The 26,653-nt window shown below is 35.5% G+C and overlaps 1 protein-coding gene across 1 annotated transcript in view; it reads left to right on the top strand.

Annotated features, from left to right (window-relative positions):
- Positions 1-26,653, top strand: part of LOC150104466 (RING-type E3 ubiquitin-protein ligase PPIL2) — a 314,593-nt gene that overhangs the window by 167,518 nt on the left and 120,422 nt on the right. The window contains exon 9 of the mRNA XM_090395160.1: positions 12,482-12,602. Coding sequence (XP_090251286.1) covers positions 12,482-12,602 — 121 coding nt within the window. The remainder of the gene's footprint in view (positions 1-12,481; positions 12,603-26,653) is intronic.

Genomic DNA, 26,653 nt, shown 5'->3' with positions numbered 1-26,653 from the left:
ATTTTCTACTTCAAGAATAGCCAATTCCCCTTGCTCCTTCTCCTTGTTCTCCCTACAAAAGATCTCAGTGTTAACCCTATATCAGCATCAAAAATATCACCTTTCAACTTCTGTCTGGCAAACTCTGCAGGTTCACATGTCCTCAGTATATTCTTATAACTAACATAATACAAGTAATCCATATTTAATTTTCTAATGTATTACATCATGACCAAGTGACTTGGCTTTATAGACCCATTGTTAATACTACAATAGGGCACTTGAGCCTAAGAAGAATTGAGTATATTACTTGGGGGTCTGAAAAGTTCTCAGCCTAACAATGAAAAAACAAATTTATAATTTCAAAATTACTTTTATTTTTCAACATAATCTCCATTAAGACATAGATTTATTCAGTGATGCTCTAGCACCATTATCCCATCCCTGTAGTGATTCTCAGTAAGATCTGCAAAATACCCATCTACAGCTGCAATCACCTTTTGATTAGAAGAAAATCGCTAACCAGCGGGGAAGAGAGAAATCAGAGGGAGCAATCTGCTGAGTAGGGTGGATGTTCCAACAATTAATAGTGCAGATCCCTTAATTTTCCCATTGCCAAAACACCTTTGTGAGCAGGTGCATTATCCTGATGAAAGATGATATTTTTCTTCTGCAGACGGGGTCTTTTCTCACGAATTTTTTCATCTAGTCTGGTTAAAGGATCGGAATAATATTCCCCAGTTATTGTTTTACCCTTTTCAAGATAATTAATAAACAAAATGCCTTTAACATCCCAAAACATCGATGCCATTGACCTTCTCTTCTATGGCGCTGAACAACCGGCTTCTGTCCACTGTTTTGACTGCTGTTTGGATTCTGGTGTGTAATGGTGAATCCAATGCTCATCCATAGTAATAAATCGATGCACAAAATCAGTTTTATTCTTGTTAAAACACTCCAAGCATTGTTTAAAGATTTTCATGCAAGTGCGTTTTTGATCATGCACCAAAGTTTTTCATTTGCAATTCTTCATGCAAAATGTATCCTACACGTTCTTTCAAAATGCCTATAGTCTCAGCAATTTCACACACTTTGATTCGCCTGTCTTCCAATACCATATTGTGCACCAATCAATGATTTCTGGTGTTGTTACACTTTTTGGATGTCCTTCACATGAATCATCTTCAAGGCTGGTATGACCTTGTTTAAACTCGGTAGCCCATTTCTGAATTGTCGACAATGAAGGGGAAGAGTACCCATAAACTTTTATGAACTTCTAATGAATTTCTTTTCACCAAAAGAAATTCATAAGAAGAATTTCCATTAGAAAATTCTTTGTAAAAGATAGTTTAAACCTTCTTTTACAAAGAATTTTATAATCTCATAATACTCGGTTTTATCCATTTCAAGGGATACAGATAACACTTTGGCTTCCGACTGCTGTATGAAAAAAGCTACTTGATACAATGACTTGCAATTTCACATCGATGTTTATGAGATGTGCCAACTTAGAAAAAAAATCTTGCCAGTAGTGTTGCCATTTATGGTTGAGGCTAAGAACTTTTCAGACCACCCACATATGTCACTTGGATCTCAAGTGGAGGGTGAGGAGAGGACAAGAGGGAATCTATGGAAATTGAGAATGTGAAAGCATTTATAAGAGCTGGATTTTTTTCTCATAGAGCAGTGCATGATCGGAATGGCTCCTTTGAAGTTGGTGAGTACAGATAGTGTGAATCAATTCAAGAAAAGGTAAAACTTATTTTTACAGTATTACGAATATTGCATTCGGTCTATTAGATTCAAGAAGAGGTATGACAGCAGGTTTGGGTGATGTATGGCCTCTCTCAGTTGATCCCTGATTTTCTGGAAGTCTGGTAATAAGAATGATGATAATAATACCTTCTTTGCCTGCTGGCTGTGGACTATAATAACTCCAGCTGGGATGGCATCATGATGTGATAATGTTTTTATCCCTCCCCCTCCCCACTAATACTTCTTGATCATTATCACTATGTTCTATAAGTGTTTTTTGTTTCTTGAAGATTCTGAATAGAAATTGAAATATTTCCAAGTTGCTATTTAATTGTTTTGTGAGTTAATTTAAATAAATAATAATACCGAAAACCTTTCTGTATGAAATGGAGAATTAGTATGCAGTTTTTTTTATTATTATTTTTTTATTTTTTATATTTAAATTAAATTTGAAAAGTCAACCTTGTCATATCAGATTTGTACCAGTTATGTGAGTGGTTTTAAATTTGCTGAAGTATGAAATTTTTTTTTCTGTTTAGTAATTGTTGATATACTATATCAATGTAATTGATTATATCATCAAGGTATAATAAAACCTGCCACATAATTATATAGTAAGTACATTAATAGGTTGTAGATTGAAAATTTAAGTGAGATACAGTTCTCTCAAAACTACTTGCAGCATTGCTTTTTTTTTTTTTTTTTTGTAATATATCTCCATAAATATTCATGATACTGACTTACTGTTTATTGTACATATTTTACTAAAAGTTTGTTATAATCAGAATAAAAAGTACAAATTCATTTCTAGGCTAAACATTTTTTAGAAGTGTTCTAGTATCTAGTTCACATGTCAACTTAATTTTTGATAAAGTCTAAGTTTGTGCACATGGGATGTGGAGTTATTGGTCAGTAATTTTTTTATAAAAAAAATATAAATTGTTTTATGTTTTCTGTCTTTTTCTCTCTCATATAGTAGAATATGTGTATTATTATTAAAATGAAACTTTTGGGTACCATACTATACATTTGTACATATGAATATATATACAAATGATACATTTAATCATAGTAATGCTTATGGTATAAATAGCACTAGAGGAATAAAATAAATGTATTACATTATAACTTTTATTAATAAATGACCTCCTGAAAGATTACTCTTCTTATCTAATTATGGATCAGAATCCCAGTGATTTGTAAAAGAAAGTCACTAAAAGTGTCTTGGCCCAAAGAAATTATTTAAAAAAAAATACCATGTTAAATCACTCTTGATATATTATTATCATCTTGGGCATCTCCAAGAAGACCCTTCCCTTACAGACAAGTATAATGCATAGCATTATACCTTAGCATCCTTAATTCACAGGAAGTTATTCATTGTGTAAGACACTGGTACTAACCATCATTCATACATTACCTATCATACTTCACCTTGAACTCATTCACTAATAAAAGCATTCACAATTAACTTTTGGCATCCAAGTTATCGTCCTCCATGCAAAAAATCTAGTCTTCACACCCTTGCATAATTTCCATAAGTAACCTTGAGTTCTCATACTTCTGTGTCAATCCTGTAAAATCCTTTAATAACTTATATATTTCTATCCTGTTCTCTCTTTTCTACTGAAGCCCAAAAATTTACATTCAATTTCTTCTCCCACCACACCCACACACCTTTATTCTATAGTTATAGCACAAAGTACACTTAAAAAGTTACCAACAATTCAGCAAAGTCACTTTCTCTCCCACAGCACCTTGTCTTCCTTGATTAAAAGTTCTGTTCACTTCTAAACTGTAGTTTTTTTTATTTTTATTTATTTTTTTTTTTTTAAAGTTTATCCTCAAAAATTCAAACATCATGATCAGCTTTGATATCACCTGTCTTTTTAACATTACATCAATGATCTCTTCGCCTGATGAAGCCACACTTACCCATACATATGAATTATTAAAATTCAGCATACATTCAGGTTATTTATCATGGAAACGAAAAATATACTAACAGTTAGTGGGGCTGTGTTTCTAATACAGCTCTTTGTCACAGACCCCTCCATGTGAGTATTTGTAGTGGAAGGGGTCTCCCAGGACTGGTACTACCCCTTTATGTTCTTCCTCTTTTTTTACTTCCTGTATTTTTCACTCTACTTTTCCTGATTTGTTTTTATTTATTTAAATAGCATTTTTTATTTATTTAAATTATAATGCCTAACTACATATAGTAACAAGGATTCCAGTGATGGTGATCTTCCAGGCCACCATCACTGGAATCCAATGCCTTGCTACTGCGTTATTCCCTGTGTGTTTTGATCCATTTACATCCAGGATGGGGATTCTGGTTATCTTGCATTACTTTGACTCTTGCTTTATCAAGATGGGCAGTCCTGGATTGCCTAGCCAAGATCATTTAGCTAGTGGACCTGCCTACAAGCGTCACTAGAATTGCAGTAAGCCACCTTCCCCATTATGTGGGAACAGGACCCAAGGCTTGCAGTAATGTGGTTGTAGCTTTCAGGGTAACCCTAGCATTCCACTTCCAAGCACATTTATTACTTGCCAGATAGTGGACATCCATATGTGTTGCATGGATGGGTGGGGATCTCAGGCACCAAATCAAAAATTCTTTTGAGCATGAATCCTTCATCTCAAATTTTTCCGGGGCCCTCATAATGCCTAACTACATACAGATACTGTAGATACATTATCTACAGTATCTGTATGCCATTGTACAATTCTCATAATCTGTGTAACAGGTGAAAAGTCGGTAGGGAAAATATCACCTTAATTTATTCAAAAGGGTTTAGAAGGATCTCTTTTTTAAAAAATACATTTCAGTGATATTCTTGTTGAAACATGTCAACAACATTCAGAAAAACTACAAGCCATATCAATTGGGGGGGGGGGGGGGGATATTCAGCTATTCTAGAGGTATGTGTATTGGAATGGGATTTCTTTTATGATCTAGTTGAGATCTTCATGATTAACACATTCATTGCCACTGATGCTTTAGTGTCAAACTGGTATTATTTACTTATATGCCACTGCTGCATCTAGACATGGTAAGTTTCACATGTTTCTATGCTGCATAATTCGGTCTTGCCTGGGTGATTCAATCATGTGGATATGTAGGAATTGCATGCAAGGTCATTCTGAATGGCCTGTGGTCATTGTTGTAAATGAGATGCAGTGAGCATGTTAAGAAGTTACAGGTATTGAGGTACAGCCTAACATGTAGAGATGGTTATTTGGTTTCTGACCAGGAATATCATCCTTACTTTGACCCAAACCTCCAGTATTTGTAAAAGCAGGATATCTCTTCTATCCTTTATGCTCTACATCCCTAATCCACGAAGATGCTTTAAATGTCAGAAATACGACAGGCCCATGCTGCCCACTATAGCTTTACCATCTGTGCCTGATCTGGTATTAAAATGTACCATAGTAAATCTTGCTCTACAGAGAGACCCAAATGTGTTATCTATAAGAGAGACCATCTAGCCTAATCTTATGTATGCCAAAGGTAGAAGGATGAAAAAGAAAATCCAAAAGATAAAAACTGAATAGAATATCTTATCAGGATGCAAAGCAGTAGTTAGCCACCACAACACCTATCCCGAAATTCTCTTATGCTGTGGCTGTTTAAAAAAAATATCAAAAGCAACACAAACCTGAATGTCTGTCTGTCCCACTATTAGATAATTTCAGCATATTGTGAGTGCTTCTCTTTGGAGCACATTACTCATCTGACCTTATTATAGTCTCACTGCTGAAAAAACTGAAATGATCCTGCAAAATGAGAACTTGTCTAGAAAATTGCCAAGTGCATTGCTGAAAGGAAAACCATCAGACACACTCCCAGAAAAAATAAAATAAAATGAATACTTCTGTACCTACTGAACATAAACTAAACACAGGAACTGACCTTGATTGTGAGATCATGTATTCAATATTTTTTTCCAGAGGAAGAGCTGGATACTATTTGTACATACTGTAATATATGCACGTGTCTTCTATTATTTCTATCTGCTTCCTTACTTAGTATTACTTCTTCCCCCCCCCCCCCTTTTTTTTTTATATGCTGCTAGACAGTCCTTTCTTTGAAGATCTATCTAGCATGGAAATCCCTGAGCAATCATACAACAATCAATTAAGAAATTAATTTAAATTCCGACTGCACCACTCAATTGATCTAATTTATGTCAGCAGTCAAGGCGAGAAGAAGACAAAATGTAATCTTGCACTTCTGTACAAATATCCTAAAATGCAAGTCGTGGTTCGCTGTTATAATTTACTTCCGCAGGTTCGTTAATTATTTTCAGGATAGTGCATTGGCTTAGGAATTAGAATCAGGCAATTGTAAAAACAAAGCATATTTATTTTGACTTCAAAGACATGATACAAAGCATAGAAAGAATGATTAAATACTAACTTAAACAAAATGCACCATATATCACACATTAACTCACTATCTGAACATCATAGATTATATAGCACTTTTACTAGCAAAATTACTCAATCTTACTTATCACAGAATATCCTCTATGGGACAAATATAGCTCATAAGCATACACAATTGTTATAAGAATGTTAACACAATTAATTCTCTTCCATTAAATTTTACTTCTTAATTAAGGCTAATTCAGATATTGTATCAAGCATCCCGAGAATCAGATAACATTAACAAAACAAGTTCTTCAAAAAAAAACAAGACATTCAGTTCACATATAGCGCCAGTTAACAATTAGTCTCTTTCTTTCTATTTATGATTTCTAGACACAATTGTATCACATACTGCAAAACAAAATGAGGGCTTACTTGTTAACAATTCCTGAGAGGAAAGTTCGATTCCTTAATGATACACGTGGCCACTTCTATCAGGTCAAATCCTCGATAGTCTTCCTTCGAATTATGCACTGGAGTTCTGCCGTGGCTATCCACAGCCTAGAGTGAGCGGGCGGCAGAAGTACATCCGGCAGCGGTAAAAACTATCATCCTTCTACTCCGGAAGGAGCCCTTCTAGGTGCTGCGCTAAAGTCCAGGAAAGGTCAGCCACAGGTCAAAAAGCCCTGAACCACGTGCGGTATTCCCTTTTATTCAAATCACGGTTCTTTGTTCTCAATTCGGAGCATTCCAGGATTAGCCACGAGCAGTGAATGAACCTATGTCATCGCAGGCCGTTTGACCTTACGATCTTTGTGGCACTCGGTGCTAATCCGACATGTCTTTTTAAGCTCTTAGTAACATTTCTATAGTGCAGGTGCACTTTTAACAGCATATACATCTTTACAATTCTTTTATTCAACTACTTAGTACATTCTTATATTTTATTATTCTAGACAAAAATTTAATTGTAAAATAATTAGCAAAAATTCTTTAATCAAAACTTATTTCTCACGATATTTTACAATTCTTCTCAAAATCAGTTGACAGACACCACCTTGACCATGCTGTCTCAGGTAAATATCCCTTAGTAACTGCATAAAATCCATTTCCTTCCTTTAACGTGTCCTCTCCTCCTTCCAGTTTATGTTCCTACAGTTGAAATCCCTCATAATAATTGCCTGTCCTTCATTGAGTCTATTTGCCGATGCATGTTATCTCCATCATATTTTCCATCCAACTGTATATTTTGTTCTGCTAGCCTCAATCTCACAACAGATAGCCTCAAATGCACTATTTTCAGTGGCTTGCAGTTGAACTTCTACTCTCTTTGTTTGCAGTTCATTGGCTATCATTAATAACACTCCTCCGCCCATTCTTTTCTCTCTATCCTCCCTGAAATATTATACACTTCACATTCTATCCCACTAACTATATCATCTTCTCTTAGCCATATCTCACTAATGCCAAAAATTCCTCCTGCTTGTTCCAAATGCTCCTGGCATTAGTGTACATAAAGTGCAAAAGCCCCTCGGCCCATCGCTATCCTGATGCTTTATACTAACTATCCTATTTTGGTTTATTACCAGTGGTACTAACTTAGTCATATTATACACATTCTTACACTCAACTGCCTCACTGATGTCTGCATATCCACAAAAAATCTCTGGTTTCCCTGATTCTGCACATCCACTTTCACTTAATTCAACAACACTTTTTCCAGTCTCAGAACATCTAATCCATTCAGATGCTAACCATCCTTCTTGTATAAGTCCTTTTGCCCATTAGATTCACTTCACCTACACGTCGAGTCATTTTTTATATGGCCCAGCTCTACTCTGTCATACAGTGGCAACACACTCTGTCTTAACTCTCTCACCCTTTTCTTTTGTTACTTTCAGTAATTCTTTCATGTCCCCTCTCAGTTATTCAATCTGTAGGGTTGGCTTATGGCATCCTTTGTGAAAACCTGGAAGGTGCAAATGGTGCACAGTTGTTAAGAAGACAGTACAACGTTTTGCATAGTATTATATGAAGTAACTTAAGAAGCATTCTCTCCCTCCATATTGTGTCATATGCAGTAATGAGGTCAATAAATGCTATAGATGTTTTCAAGCATTTTTGAAAGGCAGCTTCTATATGTGTTGCTCAAGGAAGCACTTGATCTACACAGCTATGTCCTTGTCTAAGCTTAGCGTGTACGATGGGGATACATTTTCAATTACTGGACTTATATGGTTATAAATGAGTCTTTCTAAGATTGCATAGAAGATACTAAGCAATGCTGTCAGGTGGTAATTCTCAGGTCTTTAATAAGGTTATTTTCTCAGATTATTTAAAGATACAGGTAACCCTGGTATAATGCGGATGTTAGGTTCCATAGAAATGCCGCGTTATATAAATCGCATTATACGAGACTTAGATCACATAGAAAAAATAGAGTTAGGTTCCAAAATCGTTTTTTTTTTTTAAATCATATAAACAACGACACATCCAACAAAAAAAATATTTTTATTTAATTCATGTAAGTTAAGAAAACATGAACTATGACAAATATGAGTATAAAATTATAAAAATTACAAATCGTACATAAATTTCATTGCACATAATATATAAATGTTTTAGACACAGTAAAATAAAGCGCATATTTTAATCGTCATCACTGTCTTCAGAAATAACATTTCCTAGATATTAAGTGGCCGGAGATCGTCACCACTTGAAATCTCTTGGACATCATTTGTATAATTCTCATTGCATACTTTGGCTGGTTTAGTCATCAAGAAGTCAGTAATAAGACTTTGCTTTCCACTATGTTGCAATTTTTTATTAAGTTCATAATATGGCGCCAAACAGATATCCAATTGTCTCGTGAATTTTCCTGAGCGCTCCATTGAGGGATCATTATCCGTAAAATAACTTCCTAACTTTCTTTTTACTAATTTCTTTAGATTTAGATTGAATTCTTTAATGGATTCATCACAATCAGAATCTTGGGCAGAACTTTCCCTGCCACTTGGTTCGACGGCATCTATTAATTGTACCAGTTCCTCCTCATTTAAAGCTGTTTCTCCATCAATTAATTCACTAATTTCGTTTTTAACCATATTGCAAAAGCCCTCTCCACCAAAAATGTGTGTGACGTTTATTATACGACGTAGCTCAGCATCCACTGGAGGCCCGAAATTTTGTTCCATTGCAGCTTCAGACCATATTTTTTTCCAGCAAGCAAGCATTCAACGTACAGGGTTGTAATTCCTTAATGGACAGAGAAATAATTTTTACACAATTCAATATTAAAAACTCTTTCCACGCTTGAAGTAGTGTCATGTTTGGATTAGATTCTATTTTTTCCAAAATTAATTGAAATGTATGCCGAATATAATATGACTTAAATGTTGATATTATTCCTTGGTCGAGTGGTTGAATAAACGAAGTAGTATTAGGCGGCAAAAAAGTTATTTTAATATTCGGATGGCTTAAATTTGTTGGGTGGCCGGGTGCGTTATCTAAAATTAGTAGAATTTTGAAATCCATATTCTTTTTCTTTGTGTAACTTTCTACATCAGGTACAAAACACTTGAAAAAACAATTTTCAAACATGCAATTTTATTGTAATGGCCACTAAAAACCAGTTTTAGTGGCCATTACAATAAAAATAAACTTTTACATTAAAAAAAAAAAAGCATCACATATGTATGTAACTCACCATAAAATAAATTACTCTGCTAGAGAATAAACACATGATTTTAAATGTGCTTTCCTGGCAGAAAATGAAGGCAATTTTCAACAATAAACACTTTATACAGAAACCCTAGATGGCGAACCTATGACACTCGGGCCAGAGGTGGCACGTCAACGATTTACAGGTGATATCCTTTTATACGCTTATAAAATATTCAAGTTTTTTTTAATTGTTACAATACCTACAAGCTGAATTTTGTTTTACACAAGACAGCAACTATAAAGATGTGCATATGATTGGTGCGGTATTAACAAAAGATCGCGCAACCGACAAGTGTTGAGTTGAAATGCTAATTCTCTTCAATCGAATTTCATAACATCTGAAACTGTCATAACATTCACTATTAGTTTTAACACATTCACAACAGGGTGTCATTTATCGTTCTGATGGAACTTCTCATTACTGACTGGCTCAACTCACACAAACGTTTCAACGTTTGAGGTGGCAGGGGAACTCACACATTCATTACATGGCATGTTTCAATTCTTTGTAGTCTTTTATTTTAAGTTAGCCTTTGTGATCCGTCATAAAGACATCAAGAATTTCAAATGCAATAAAAAAACACTTATTTCACAATTGAAAAATTGGACAACAGTTTTTATTTAGATACTGTGTTTCGGTGCAACATATGGTTTTTTTTAAGTCTATACAGCATGGTTTCTGTGGGAGGGGACATGTGATTTATTAGTTAGCGCCGTTTTTATTCCATCTGTCTCTAATTGCACTGTTTGTTGAGAATGACACAGACTGCAAAAGCCTCTGTACAGTACCTTATTCAGTGGTACAATAAAACTAAATTCGATACTTTTAACTACTTGCGTGACACGGGCAGACACAAATTTAACGAAGATAAAATTTAATTTTTAAGTCCCATGGTGAAAAATATGAAAAAAAAATATATATAAAATAAAGGGTTACTAGAAATTGTAGATCGCGTTATATTGAAACCGCGTTGAACAAGGGATACTACAATTTGTAGACCGCATTGTATAACTACCGCGTTATACGAGGGTTACCTGTATTTGGTAGTTGTTTTTTTTTCCATTACCACTAGCAAGGATGTTAGAATAAAAATGGCGAAGTCACTCTCTAGCTGCTTGTATTGTATGTTTAGCAACTTCCGGAAACATGCTATCTGAACCAGCACCTTTTCCACTCTTAGTAGTTTGAGTTTGTCAATTTCAGAAGGGATGAAAGGATGATAAAATTCTAATTCCATGATGGCTTCATGCTTGCCTGATCTAGTTCTGTTTCAATATTTCTGTTTCTTGTATGCTTCTTGACTGCAGGTGTTCTGAAGATATTAATTATATGGTTTTTTATTGGATTAGGGCATATCTGGCTTTTCTTGATGTTCAAAGTTGAATCATCTCCTAGTTTTTTTGTGGTAGTGTTCAGACTTTAGGGCTAGACTGTCTGAGATCCATATCCTGTATGACTGACTGCAATCTTTCTCTTCTGGTTGCATTCAAGCTTTCAAGAAGTTAGCATATTCGCTCTTCAGCCAAGAGGCTGTGGGTTCAAATCCAACCATGCGGATGGATGTTTGCGATTGTCCTATTAACTCTGTGTGGAAAAGGCATCTGCGACTGTATCACTTCTTCTAGAAGAAGACTTCACTCCCAAAAACAAGGGAGGGACCATACAGTAGCTACAGATGCAAAATGTGATTTTTATTTTTTATTTTTAAACAGATATTCAAAACATTGTGGCTATAACAACAGGGTGATGATGAAATTTGGATGTGAAAACCAAGTTGAAAATGTTTCTGCCTTAATCATACCATTTATTTAGCAATTATTGGTGCATTTTGCAAAAATATAATAAATAATAAAATATACAGGTAGTTCATTCCTGGCATGAGCTTGTAAAGTGAATACTTGTAATGCAGAAATTTATTTCCTATATATAGCCATATGGGATAAAATATGGAATAAAATAGCCATAAAAATAATATTTACTTAGAGGAGTAACATGGGAACTTTCCCTGAAATAATACCTTAATTATATGTTGTTTGACTGTGGTGGACACCCTGCCACTTTGGAATTGAGGTAAATGGAACTGTGGTTGCAGGTTCACCTTGTACTTTTTCCCTCACCTGCTGTTTGTTACTCTTCCTATAGATGGTCCTGTCAAGTGTCATCTCCATCCAGGTTGATTGTTATGGATCTCTACTTGAGATCCATTGATGTGCAGCAGAAAAATAAGATGATGAGGCTCTAATCTCTTGATCGAAGAGATATGAGATCTCTTCCATCTTGTAGTTGGGGGGGGGAAGAAAGCATCAAGTCAGCATTCAACATGTAGTCAGAACCATTTGATAAGTGAAGGATGGATAGGATTTTTTAGTCTAATAGACATGACAGTGAAGGGCAAAATGACTGCAGCACAATCAGGAGCTGCTATTGGTTCGTCTGCTGTTATACTATTTTCTATCCAGCATGTGTTGGTGTTCGTCATATTATAGAGACTTTTCATTAGAGATATATGTTCATTACAGATACTAAACTAACTTTCTGGACTACCTTTTGGTATTCCAGTAATTCAGTTTAGTATCTGTAATGAACTAAATTTTGTGTGTGTGTGTTTTTATATATATACATAACTTTTTTTTTTTTTTTAAGGAAAAAAAGGAATGCATCAGAATTAAAGCAGATAAGTTTAATGCTGCACATTATTCAACTGGAGCAGTTGCTGCCGGCTTTACGTCTACAGTCATGGAGCCTACTACTACCCATGAGGCAGGTAATTCACAGTATTTTATTAATATTGGTATATGTTTTTGGATATATGACTATCTTGAAAGTCTAAAAATTTGACTGAAATACTTCGTAAATTGAGTAATAGGAAAACTATGAAATAAATTAAATTCACACTTTCTCCATTGATAAACATACACTAAGTGTTCATTTAACATGCCAAACATAACTCTTCTCATCATCATCAAATTCCTGCCATGTATCCTCAAGGATATGATAGATTTTACATCATTTACATGAAAAATTTACATCATTACTAACTTCCTATCTACAATTTTTCTCCAAATCAGTCTGTTACTTGTCATGACTCCAACATTACCAGATCTTATATTTCTATTGTCTAAGGCACTTGGTACCGTATCAATCCACCCATATCTTGGTCTTCCTCTGGATTGTCTTCCTGCCAACCTGACAGAGAACACTTGTTTTGCTAATCTTTCCTGGCCCATTCTGTTCAAGTGACCATACCACCTGAGATTATCTCTGCTAATGCATTCCTGGATGCTGACAATGTCAAGTTCTATCCTAATATCCTCGTTTTTAATATGATATTGCCATTGATGCCATCTTTTCACACCTGTAATCTTTCTCAGGACTCTCATATCTGTGGTCTCTAGTCTTTGGTCAAGTGTTTTACTTCTGACCCAGCCCCCACATCCACAAGTTAAAACTGGTTTGAACACTGTCTTGTATACAGCTAATTTAGTGTTCCGACTAATTTCTCTCTTATTCCATATGAATTTATTCATTGACTTCCTACCATACCAGCTTTGTTGATTCTGTTGTCTATTTCCATATTTAATTTACCACCTTCTCTAAAAATCGTGCCTGAGTAGCTGAAATTTTTTACTTGTTCCACAGGTTCTCCATTCACAATGCAGTTGACATTTTCAACGATTCTGCCTATTTTCATTGTGTTTGTCTTTTTATTGCTGACCTTCATACCATATCTATTACAACAATTATTCAATTTAGTCAGGGAATCTTGCAGACTTGTAGCAGATTTATTTAGAAATAACATTGACTGCATAAAGCAAAGAGCTGACATTAACATCTCCAATTCTGATATCATGTTTAATACCACTTTCCTTCGTAATATGATCGATATAGGTAATGAATAAAAGAGGAGATAATGTACATTCTTGTCTCACACCAGATTTAGTATTAAACCATCTTTCTGTACTTCCCTCAATCCTTACTGCTGATTTAAAACTCAAATAAAGGCTAAGTATTGCTTGATATAATGCCCCATTGATACCATATAACTGTAGCATATTGAATAGCTTCTCTCTTGGCACCTTGTCATATGCCTTTTCCGGATCGACAAAACTTAAATACAGATCTTTGTTATATTCCCATGATTTCTCAACTATTTGTCGTAAAATGAAGATCTGATTCTGACAACCTCTATTTGGCCTGAGTCCAGCTTGTTCTTCACCAAGCTTTTCTTTCACAATTCTTCTCAACCGTTTCTCAAGATACTAGCATAAATCTTACCAGGAACACTCAGTAGGGAAATACCTCTGTAATTCTCACATTCAGTTTTATTTCCCTTTTTTTATGTATGGGTACTATTAGAGCTCTACTCCAATCATCGGGAATTCGTCCCTCTGTCCAGGCTTTCTGAACTCTGCAGTGCAGCCACTGTAAGACTTTTATGCCACCATACTTCAGCATTTCTGGTCGAATATCATCTACTCCTGCTGCCTTTCCACATTTCAAGCCTTTGATGGCGTTTTCTACTTCAAGTATGGATATGTATTCCTGACTGCATGGCTGTTGAGTGTTTTTTACCACTGTGCTATCACTGCTTGTTTCATTTAGCAATTTATTGAAGTAATTACTCCATACTTCAAGGATATCTTTTTCTCCTGTTTTCATGCCACCTTTATCATCTCTAATTCCTTTTACAGCACTCTTTCTGCCATTTCTGAGCTTCTTCAACAACCTCCAGAATATTTTGTCACCTTCTTGATGTTTATTTTCTATATTCTTGCCAAAGTCCTCCCATGACTTTTGTTTAGCTAGTTTTACACAGTGTTTGCTTTCTTACATTTGTCACAACTCTTTTGATTTAAAATTTCTTTATTTGGTTGGGTACATATCTGATATCTATATTACTCTCCTGGTTTATTTATTAACCAGGAGAAGTAATATTCCTGTTTCCTCTTCCAATGTTATTGATCTTTTTTTTTTTTTTTTTCATTAATAGCATCTGCCCATACCATAAATATCATTTGTTCCATAGGTAATATCATTGTCATTTCTTTCACAACTCATTGCAGATTATTAACTTCGTACAACATGCCTCTTCTCATTTGATCCCCATTACAGAATCAGATGTGATAATCTCTTTTCTCCACTCCCTTTCCACAATCAGAACTACTACCTTTCAATCCTTTAATCCCAGTACTTGCTCTGATCAGTGCAGAAATTAATCTTATTTACATCATTACATTCATCACTCATATCATTTTGAATTCCTACCCTCTGTTCAACTATTCAAATGCTTGTTTCCTCAAGTAGTGCACTGAGGGAGTTTAAGACTGGACTGCCTTAATGCACTACAAGCTGTTCATAACTATAGTCTGTAAAAATATAGTTAGTCTGCATCAAAAAAATGCAAAACATTGTCTTACGTGCATAAGACAATGTGGTGTTTCAAGTAACTTTTGTTTATCTACTCATCTCCTTTTACATCTAGATGGTTATCTAGTAAGAATCATCCAATGATAAACATACTCTAATCATTATATTTCCTCATCATCATCATCATCAAATTCCTGCCATGTACCCTCAAGGGGTGTACAGGATATGACAGTACTACATGAAAAAATTACATCATTACTAACTTCCTATCTACAATTTTCCTCCAAATCAGTCTGTTACTTGTCAAGACTCCAACATTATCAGATCTTATATTTCTATCGTCTAAGGTACTTTGTACTGTATCAATCCACCTATATCTTGGTCTTCCTCTGGGTCGTTTTCCTGCCAACCTGTCAGAAAACACTTCTTTTGCTAATCTTTCCTCTCCCATTCTATTTAAGTGACCATACCATCTGAGATTAGCTCTGCTAACGCATTCCTGGATGCTGACAATGTCAAGTTCTTTCCTAATATCCTCATTTTTAATATGATATTGCCATTGATGCCAACTGTTCACGCCTCTAATCTTTCTCAGGACTCTCATATCTGCGGTCTCTAGTCTTTGGTCAAGTGTTTCACTTCTGACCCAGCTCTCAGATCCATAAGTTAAAATTGGTTTGAACACAGTCTTGTATACAGCTAATTTAGTGTTCCGGCTAATTTCTTTCTTATTCCATATGAATTTATTCAATTGACTTCCCACGATACCAGCTTTGCTGATTCTGTTGTCTATTTCTATATTTAGTTTACCATCTTCAGTAAAAATTGTGCCTAAGTAGCTGAAATGTTTCACTTGTTCCACAGGTTCTCCATTCACAACACAGTTGACATTTTCAATGATTCTGCCTATTTTCATTGTCTTTGTCTTTTTATTGCTGACTTTCATACCATATCTATTACAACCGCTATTCAATTTAGTCAGAGAATCTTGCAGACTTGTAACGGATTTATTTAGAAGTATAACATCATCCGCATAAAGCAAAGAGCTGACATTAACATCTCCAATTTTGATATCAGGTTTAATACCACATTCCTTCATAATGTGATCCATATAGATAATGAATAACAGAGGGGATAATGTACATCCTTGTCTCACACCAGATTTAACATTAAACCATCTTCCTGTACTTCCTTCAATTCTAACTGCTGACTCACAACTCAAATAAAGACTAAGTATTGCTTGATATAATGCCCCATTGACACCATATAACTGCAGCGTATTGAATAGCTTCTCTCTTGGCACCTTGTCATATGCCTTTTCCAAATCGACAAAACTTAAGTACAGATCTTTGTTATATTCCCATGCTTTCTCGACTATTTGTCGTAAAGTGAAGATCTGATCCTGACAGCCTCTATTTGTCCTGAATTCAGCTTGTTCTTCACCTAGCTTTTCTTCGACAATTCTTCTCAACCGTTTCTCAAGTATACTTGCATAGATCTTGCCAGGAACTCTCAGTAGGGAAATACCTCTGTAATTCTCACATTCACTTTTATTTCCCTTTTTATATATGGGTACTATGAGAGCTCTACGCCAATCATCGGGAATTCGTCCCTCTGTCCAGGCTCTCTGTACTATGCAGTGCAGCCACTGTAAGACTCTTATACCACCATACTTCAGCATTTCTGGTCGAATATCATCTACTCCTGCTTCCTTTCCACATTTCACGCCTTTGATGGCTTTTTCTACTTCAAGTATGGATATGTATTCCTGACTGCATGCCTGGTCAGTGTTTTTTTATCACTGTGCTGTCATCACTGCTTGTTTCATTTAGCAGTTTTTCAAAGTAATTACTCCATACTTCAAGGATATCTTTTTCTCCTGTTTTCATTTCACCTTTATCATCTCTAATTCCTTTTACAGCACTCTTTCCTCCATTCCTAAGCTTCAACAACCTCCAGAATATTTTGCCACCTTCTTGATATTTATTTTCTATATTCTTGCCAAAGTCCTCCCATGACTTTTGTTTAGCTAGTTTTACACACTGTTTAGCTTTCTTACATTTGTCTCTGTATTCTGTAAGAGTAAAAGCTGATTTATTTTCCAGGAACTTTTGATATGCTTTCTTCTTTTCCTTCACTGCCTCTTTAACTTCCTGTGTCCACCAGGGAGTTCTGATTTTTTTATCCTTGCACACAACCTCACCACATGCCTCTCTGGCAGAATCAATCAATGTTTCCTTCAGAGTTTGCCACTGAATCTCCAAGGTTTGATTCCTGTTCTCAAACTCTTTCATTTTCTTTTCAATAATATTTCTGTATTTTAGTCTACAGTTAACATCTGAGAGCTGCTCAACTTTTATTCGCTTTAAAACTTTCTTACATGTTATTCTTTTCAATATGAAATTCAATTTTATCCTGCTCAAGACTAAATAGTGATCACTTCCAATTTCAAATCCTCTGTACACTCTGGTGTCCTGCACCAGGGAGAAAACATCACTATCAACAATAACATAGTCAATGAGACTTTTCTTATTCCTAGCCTCTTCTCTCCATGTGAATTTGTGCACATTTTTATGTTGGAACATGGTGTTAGTAATAACCAGTCCGTGTCCTGAGCAGAAATCCAACAGATATTTGCCATTATTATTAGCTTTGCTCTTTTCTCCAAATTTTCCCAAAATATTTTTGTATGTCTCACAATCATTTCCTACTCTACTATTTATATCCCCAACAAGGACCAACCTTTCCTTTTTCATTGTGTCAGTTGCTTTTTCTAAAGCCTCAAAAAATTCCTCCACTTCTACCTTAGTAGAACCTTCTGTGGGACCATAGGCACAAATAAGTCTCATTGTCCAGTTCCCCATTCTCATATTTGCCCACATTACTCTACTTGAGACTGACTGCCATTCAAGAAGATTAGCCTCGTATTTTGTGTTGAATACTATGGCTACTCCTTCTTTTCCTTGATTGTCATTGCCTGAATATAACATTTTGTATTTATTGCTCAGAAAGATCTCACCAGTTTTGGTCTTTTTTGTTTCAGTCACCCCTATTATGTCGATCTGGTACTTATCTAATTCCTCAGCTAGCTCCATTTCTTTGCCATTCAGGCTTCTTACGTTGATAGTACCGAACTTTAACTCTGGTGATGTTGAGTTGGGGTTTGTTTTCAGATTTGTTCCAGTAGCTGACTTTTCGCTGTTCGCCCTGGTTCCCTGACGAAAACAACAGGGGCCTTGTTTAACCGGGCGACGCCCCAGCCGGCATGAAATTTTGTCATGTTGTACCATCATTTTTTATTTTGGTTTAACCAATAAGAATACAATTTGGTCGGCTAAATCCCAAATTGCCAGCCCATCCTCGTTCGTTCAGTATCAAAGTAGATACCCAACAGGGTGCACCACGAGAAGGTGAGGATTGGACATTAGGTCAGAAGCCCTGGTCGGTTCTCCGCATTCCTTTAAAGGCTATGTGGAGGTCTCCTCTCAGTTATACAGCTTTGACCCTTAAGCATCCCCTTATATTTCCTCCTGCCACTAAAAATACTTCACTTTAATGCATGCTTCATGTACTGTTTCATCAACAAAAGACATTAAAACTCTCAATTAACTTTCATTATAATAGATTTATGGACTCAACTCCTATATGAGATTAAAAAAATAATAAGAATAAAATGAAAAAATTCAAGAACATTAAAATTCTATGTTTTGATCTTCAGGAATATGCACATATTATTCATCATCATGCTTGTCAAGGATTTAGGCCGTGTGTGCCCATTCTGGCCTTAGTTTGTGAATCTTTTAAGAGATGTCCTGGTTTTCTTTATCGTAGTGGTTTGTAATTTAAGGCTTGTTTTAGTAATCTATTTTCATTCTTTCAACGTGTTCCATCTATTTATGTTTATATTTTTTAATTATAATATAAATATAATACATATTATTATATACTCATTGACTGTCTCACTAAAAACTCCATACACCTAAACTCTGACAAGACAAAATTAATGATATTCAGAAATCCACTCACTCAACAAATTGATTATATATATATATATATACCGTATATTTTCGTGTATAATGCGAACTAGAAATTTTGTTTTGAAAACTAGCCCTAAAATGCCATGTCCACGTATAATGCAATGTGTTAATCTTGTTCCTTAACATTATAAATAATACAATACGAATTAATGAAAGAAATATTTATTTTAAAACAAAATGTCAAAATACAATACGAATTAACGAAAGAAATATTTATTTTAAAACAAAATGTCAAAATACAATACGAATTAACGAAAGAAATATGTATTTTAAAACAAAATGTCAAAATCCTTTAAATTCTGCATCTTTTGAGTCATTAAACATTTCATTTATAAATTCATCTGTAGGGATTGCATCATCGGTGTAGCAGTTGTCATCATAATCTTCTTGCTCTCCATTTTGTTGTGCGTCATCCTCTCTCTTTCGTATATGATGTTATCTTCGGATCCATCCATCCATTGAATTACTTATTCCACATTTAAGAAATGAGTGTTGAATCATTTCAGATGGTATCAAATCCCATGCTTCTTTAGCCCAGCTGGTTGACTAGGTTGATCTCAGGCTTCTGAAAATTCCCACCCTTTGTCATCTTCACCAAACCAGATGACATCCATTCTCTCCATTTTTCACGTAAGTGATCTTTAAATGTCTTATTCAAGCTGACATCAAGCGGCTGCAAAACAGAAGTAGACCACCTGGTATGATTGCTAGGTCTGTACATAGCTCACGTGCTTTCTCTTAGCTTGCTTCCGTTAAATGCGCCCTTAATATATCCCAGACTAGCATGCTTTGTTGACGTAACAAGCTAACCGGATGTATGTTCCATACTTGATCCAGCCACAATTGTACACCTTCTTCATCCATCCAACCTTTCTGATTGGCACGAATAATTACACCTGGTGGAAATTTCATATGCTTCGGAATTTTCTTCCTTTTAAATATCACTGTCGGCTTTAATTTGGTTCTGTCTGCCATGCATGCCAGAACAACAGTAAAATGCATTTTTTCATGTCCCGTTGTTTTTATGAAGACACCCTTTTCACCACCTGAGTTTACTGTTCAATTCCCAGGCATATCAAAGTATATGGGCATCTCATCCATATTGCCAATTTGAGAAAGTTCATATCCGTGACACTTCCGTAATTTTATGATAAATTTATGGAAGGACTCCACTTTTTCTTCAAGCTGCTTTGGTAACTTCTGCGCAATTTTTGTTCGGTGTTGTAATGTTAATGCTTTGCGTTCCATAAATCTGTTGCACCACCCAGGTGAAGCAAGAAAAGATGAAATACCTGGTGTGTCCTTGAATTTACCATTCTTGTGTTGTAGAGCTCAAAAACGAATTACATTTCTTGTTACTATAATGCCATCTTGTCGTTGCATCAAAATCCATTCATTTAGCTCTTCTTTTCTTCGAGTTCTGGAAAGGATGCTACATCTCCACGACAGGCACGTTTCATTTTGGGGATTTTTTCAAGACTGTCTTTTTGCTTATGCCAAAGTCTAATATTACTCTCTGCTACACCAAATTCTCTCATAGCAACACTGTTATTATGTTCTTCTGCAAACTGCATGACATGCAATTTAAATCCTGCTTCAAAATATGAACGTTTACCTTTCTGTTGGCTCATTTTGTCTATCTATCTCACTGTGCTCTATCATTAGCATTACTTATATTACTGGCTTTATGTGCAGATACGATGTGCGCTTGGTCGCCGAATGCGAGTAGGTCAAGTAGATTTGGTTGCATAGGCATTAGGTAGTTTATATTGTGTGTGCAAGTCTAATGAAATGTTATATTTTTTAGGATCCGCATATAATGCGAACTCCTAACTTTAAGTAGTATTTTTTACCATAAATTTTTTGCATTATACACGATAATATACGGTATGTTAGAAGACTGCTTTACTTAGTTGAAGTACATGTTTTTTAGGATTAAATGACTCGGAAACCAAGATGAGAAATAAAATAAATTTTAATTCGCAACTAGTTTCGTCTTTAACAGATTTCTTCAAGTGCAAAAAAATAAAAGAAACAACCAGTAAGAACCATAAACTAAATAACTCTAAACAGCACAAAAAAGCTTAGCATATGCATTTCAACGTTATTGTGTTGACATTTGTGTATTTAAAAATATTCTCTCACTGACTTCATTGTTGGGCATACATGTGTGCTCACAATCTCTTGTACACCAATATAGAATAGCAGTACAGTGACAGTCAGATAGGTTATAACTTAGGTTATTATTGAGATGTATAGGATTGAGAACGATTTCTTTAGATTCTACTATCTTTCTCTCTAATTCATCGTAACAATGGAAAATATTAGTAGATCTGTCCCATAGTACTGGATGGGTGTTGATTCTCTTCATTAGAATTTGCAGAAAAACAGAACATGGCTAGACAGAGCACTGACTCACGTTCTCCCATAACTTATGTCTCTCTGATGTGTAGCTCAATGGATTTCTCTTTTTGGCCAAAGTATGGTTTATCACAATTGCACCAAATCTGGTAGACACCGGGATACTTGGGATTGTTATGTCTAGGTTTAGGTCTGCTCAGTAAGAAGCAGAGTTTCTGTAGAGGTGTGAATAAAGTCTGTATGTTGTACTTTCGAAGAACCTTGGCCAGTTTGGGAGAGATGGAACTGATGTAAGGTAGAGAAACGTTACCTTTAACACTTGTTGTATCCTCATTATGACGAGGGAGTGGATTAAACAGGAATTTATTAAGAGTTTCTTCGGAATAGCCATTCAGTTGAAATGTAGTCCGGAGGAAATCAAGTTTTTTGTTTAGTTCTTCTTCAGAAAGAAGGGAATGAGCCCTATGTCCATCTGTCGAAATGATTCCAAACTTTTGTGGGAGATAATGATGAGACCGAGTGTAGAGATATCTGTTTGTGTGGGTAAGTTTTCTGTAAATCAAATTCTTCAATTTTTCCACTGAACGGATCAGTTTAACATCCAAAAAAAGGAAGAGAACCATTAACTTCTAACTCAGCTGTAAATTTGATGTTTGGATGTTGATTATTCAGATGGTCTAGGAAATTTTGAAGAGATTCATGGCCATGGCCCCAAACTAAAAAAATGTCATTTGTGTATCTTTTCCCTTTTCCAAATTCTAGGTTTTAAAGGGAAGGAGGAGATAGCTTTCTCTTCAAAATCTTCAAGCTAGATGTTAGCAAGTACTGGTGACAATGGGTTTGCCAATAGCTAGACAACTTTTGTTTTTAGATAGTACTTCTATAATTGAAATATCCTGAATGAACACAGTGAGTTAATAGGGCCATGATCTTAGATAATTTATTTTTTAATAACAAGGTAACTTCTTCTCTAGGAACATTTGTAAATAAGGAAACTATGTCAAAACTGGCCATGATTTCCTCTTCCTTAATAGTGATATCTTTAAGGCTAGAGACAAAATCCATGGAGTTTTTAATAAAAGATGACTTACCAGAGAAACATTATAGAGATTTTTTTCAAAATCTTCGAGGTAGATGTTAGCAGACTCTCTGAAATCTCTAAAATGTTAGCAAAATCTGGTAACTTATTCCACTTATTCACTACTCTCCAAGCAAAAAACCTAGTTCTAACACCCTTGCTAACTACACTATTACTCAGTTTCTATGGATGGCCCCCTAGTTCTACTACCAACACACCTGTTCTGAAAAATTTCCCCTGAATTATTCTTCTAAAAACCCCTCAGTAATTTGTATGTCTTAATCATATCACCCTTTTCCTCCTAACAACCAATTTCTGTAACCCACAGATCTTTAATCTGTTCTTGTAAGGTTCATTCCATGGTAGACCAGCTACCATCTTGGTCACTCGTCTCTGGATGCTCTGCACATCATCCTCATCACCAATAAACCCTGGCACCCAGATCTGCATGCAGTAGTCAAGATGTGGTCTTATGAAGGCTCAATAAAGAGGAACAATGATCTGCTTGTGTCTGCTTATCAAAGTATTCTTCAGTAACCAAGTTATCTGATTTTCCCAAGCCAAAGACTTGGGAAAGTTTAGCCAAACTTTCCCAAGTCTTTGGCTTCGTCAATTTCATTCAGTATAGTTCCACCAATGTGGTTATATATCTCGTAATCTTTTCACCCCAAAAGGCATAAGCTCTTTGCCACATTAAACTGACATCTCTTCTCCTTTGCGTAGTCTGCAAATCAATCCAAATATTCCTGCAAAATTTTGACATCATCTGAATTAACTATTGCTCTACCCAACTTTTGCATCATCAGCAAATAACTAAACAGTTCCTCTCAGATCCTTTCCTATATCGCTACTTTACAAATGAAACAGTAGTGGTCCAAGAACAGAACCCTGCAGCACACCACTAGTCACAGGCCTTCTTTTGGATTCTACTCCTGAATAAAGTACTATCTGATATCTCTCCATCAACCACCTTACTATCCATCTCACCAGTCCTATATGCATCACCATGTGCTGCAGTTTACTGATTAGAATTTCATGTGGTATCCTGTCCAAGGTCTTTGCAAAGTCCAGCAGTATCACTGTAAATCCATTACCTTTATCCAACTCAGCTGTCACTGTATTATAAAATGTGAGCAAGTTACTGAGGCATGACCTATCCTTCACAAAACCATGCTCCCCCCCGTTACAGTATCCAATTTCCATCTATCCATTAATGTATATTGCTCTTGATCAACTTCTCCAATTCTTTGTCAACTCCTGATTTGCTGATCTGTCAGCAGTTTGCTACATCAGTCTTGGAACCTCCTATTTTCACTGACCTGATTACTCTACTCTCTTATGAATAAACAATAAACAAAAAATTAATTTAGAACAAATGATGAACTTTTAAAAAGTCAGCCATAATTAATTTGTAGCATAATTGTTTCATGAATTCAAACTAATGCTAAGAGAACAATAAATGCTCTATCAGCTAAGTGTAAAAGTAACAAAAAAATTGATTATACCTATTAGAGACTTCCTCCCTCCTTTTTTTCCTTCCTCCTCCAGTGATTTAAAAAAAAATCATGTTATAGCATGGAATGTTTTTATTATTATTAGTTTATTTAGATTTATGGCTGAAATAACTCACAGACTATGAGGTCACTATATTATGTATATTAATTGCATATGTTCTAATGGCCAGTTTGCTTGTTCTCGGGATGAAAAACACGAGCTTCTGGAAGAAGAAACACTCTACATCTGAGACTGGCTAATTCACCTTCAGTTGAAAAGCCCAGATAAAGGTTCTTTGCATCCTAGATGGGATTTGAACCTGGGTCTTACCAACCAAAGGGCATCGTCGAAAACAGCAGAAATTATCTCTTGACTTCTCGTTAACAATAAACTATAGTATATACGAAGGTGATCTTAAAAGTTCTCAGCCTCGACCATAGATGGTAACACTTTTGGGAAGATTTTTTTTTTCTAAGTTGGTACATCTATCATAAGCATCCATATGAAATTCCAAGACATTCTATCAAGTAGTTTGTTTTATACAAACTGTCTGAAGAAAAAGTGTTGCCTATAGCCCTTGAAATGGATAAAATTGAGTATCGTGCAGTTATAAAATTCTTTGTCAAAGAAGGTTTAACGCCAAAAAGAAATATATTCAAAGTTCATAAAATTTTATGGGCACTCTTCTCCTTCATTTTCGACAATTAAGAAATGAGCAAAGCTAATAATAATGGCAAATACTTGTTGGATTTCTGCTCAGGACATGGACTGGTTATTACTAACACCATGTTCCAACATAAAAATGTGCACAAAATCACATGGAGAGAAGAGGCAAGAAGAGGAATAAGAAAAGTCTCGTTGACTATGTTATTGTTGATAGTGATGTTTTCTCCCTGGTGCAGGCACCAGAGTGTACAGAGGATTTGAAATTGGAAGTGATCACCATTTAGTCTTGAGCAGGATAAAATTGAATTTCATATTGAAAAGAATAACATGTAAGAAAGTTTTAAAGCGAATAAAAGTTGGGCAGCTCTCAGATGTGAACTGTAGACTAAAATACACAAAGATTATTGAAGAAAAAATGAAAGAGTTTGAGAACAAGAATCAAACCTTGGAGATTCAGTGGCAAACTCTGAAGGAAACATTGATTGATTCTGCCAGAGAGGCATGTGGTGAGGTTGTCTGCAAGGATAAAAAAATCAGAACTCCCTGGTGGACACAGGAAGTTAAAGAGGCAGTGAAGGAAAAGAAGAAAGCATATCAAAAGTTCCTGTCAGCTTGTGCTCTTAGAGAATACAGAGATAAATGCAAGAATGCTAAACACTGTATAAAACTAGCTAAACAAAAGTCATGGGAGGACTTTGGCAAGAATATAGAAAATAAATACCAAAAAGGTGGCAAAATATTCTGGAGGTTGTTGAAGAAGCTTCGGAATGGAGGAATGAGTGCTGTAAAAGGAGTTAGAGATGATAAAGGTGACATGAAAACAGAAGAAAAAGATATCCTTGAAGTATGGAGTAATTACTTTGAAAAATTGGTAAATGAAACAAGCAGTGATGACAGCACAGTGGTAAAAAACACTGACCAGGCATGCGGTCAGGAATACATATCCATACTTGAAGTAGCAAAAGCCATCAAAGGCTTGAAATGTGGAAAGGCAGCAGGAGTAGATGATATTCGATCAGAAATGCTGAAGTATGGTGGTATAAGAGTCTTACAGTGGCTGCACTGCATACTTCAGAAAACCTGGACAGAGGGACAAATTCCCGATGATTGGAGTAGAGCTCTCATAGTACCCATATATAAAAAGAGAAATAAAACTGAATATGAGAATTACAGAGGTATTTCCCTACTGAGTGTTGCTGGCAAGATCTATGCAAGTATACTTGAGAAACGGTTGAGAGGAATTGTGGAAGAAAAGCTTGCTGAAGAACAAGCTGGATTCAGGCCAAATAGAGGCTGTCAGGATCATATCTTCACTTTACGACAAATAGTCGAGAAAGCATGGGAATATAACAGAGATCTGTATTTAAGTTTTGTCGATTTGGAAAAGGCATATGACAAGGTGCCAAGAGAGAAGCTATTCAATACGCTACAGTTATGGTGTCAATGGGGCATTATATCAAGCAATACTTAATTTTTCAGCAGTTAGAATTGAAGGAAGTACAGGAAGATGGTTTAATGTTAATCTGGTGTGAGACAAGGATGTACATTATCCCCTCTGTTATTCATTATCTATATGGATCACATTATGAAGGAAAGTGGTATTAAAAATGATATCAAAATTGGAGATGTTAATGTCAGCTCTTTGCTTTATGCGGATGATGTCATACTTCTAAATAAATCCGCTACAAGTCTGCAAGATTCTCTGACTAAATTGAATAGCTGTTGTGATAGATATGGTATGAAGGTCAGCAATAAAAAGACAAAGACAATGAAAATAGGCAGAATCATTGAAAATGTCAACTGTGTTGTGAA

The sequence above is a fragment of the Typopeltis vanoorti genome, chromosome 7 (assembly GCF_054136105.1).
Source record: "Typopeltis vanoorti isolate ZY-2024b chromosome 7, IOZ_Tvanoo_1.0, whole genome shotgun sequence".
NCBI lineage: Eukaryota > Metazoa > Arthropoda > Arachnida > Uropygi > Thelyphonidae > Typopeltis > Typopeltis vanoorti.
Note: the sequence above shows the minus strand (reverse complement) of the source record. Positions and strands in the feature narration are given on the sequence as shown.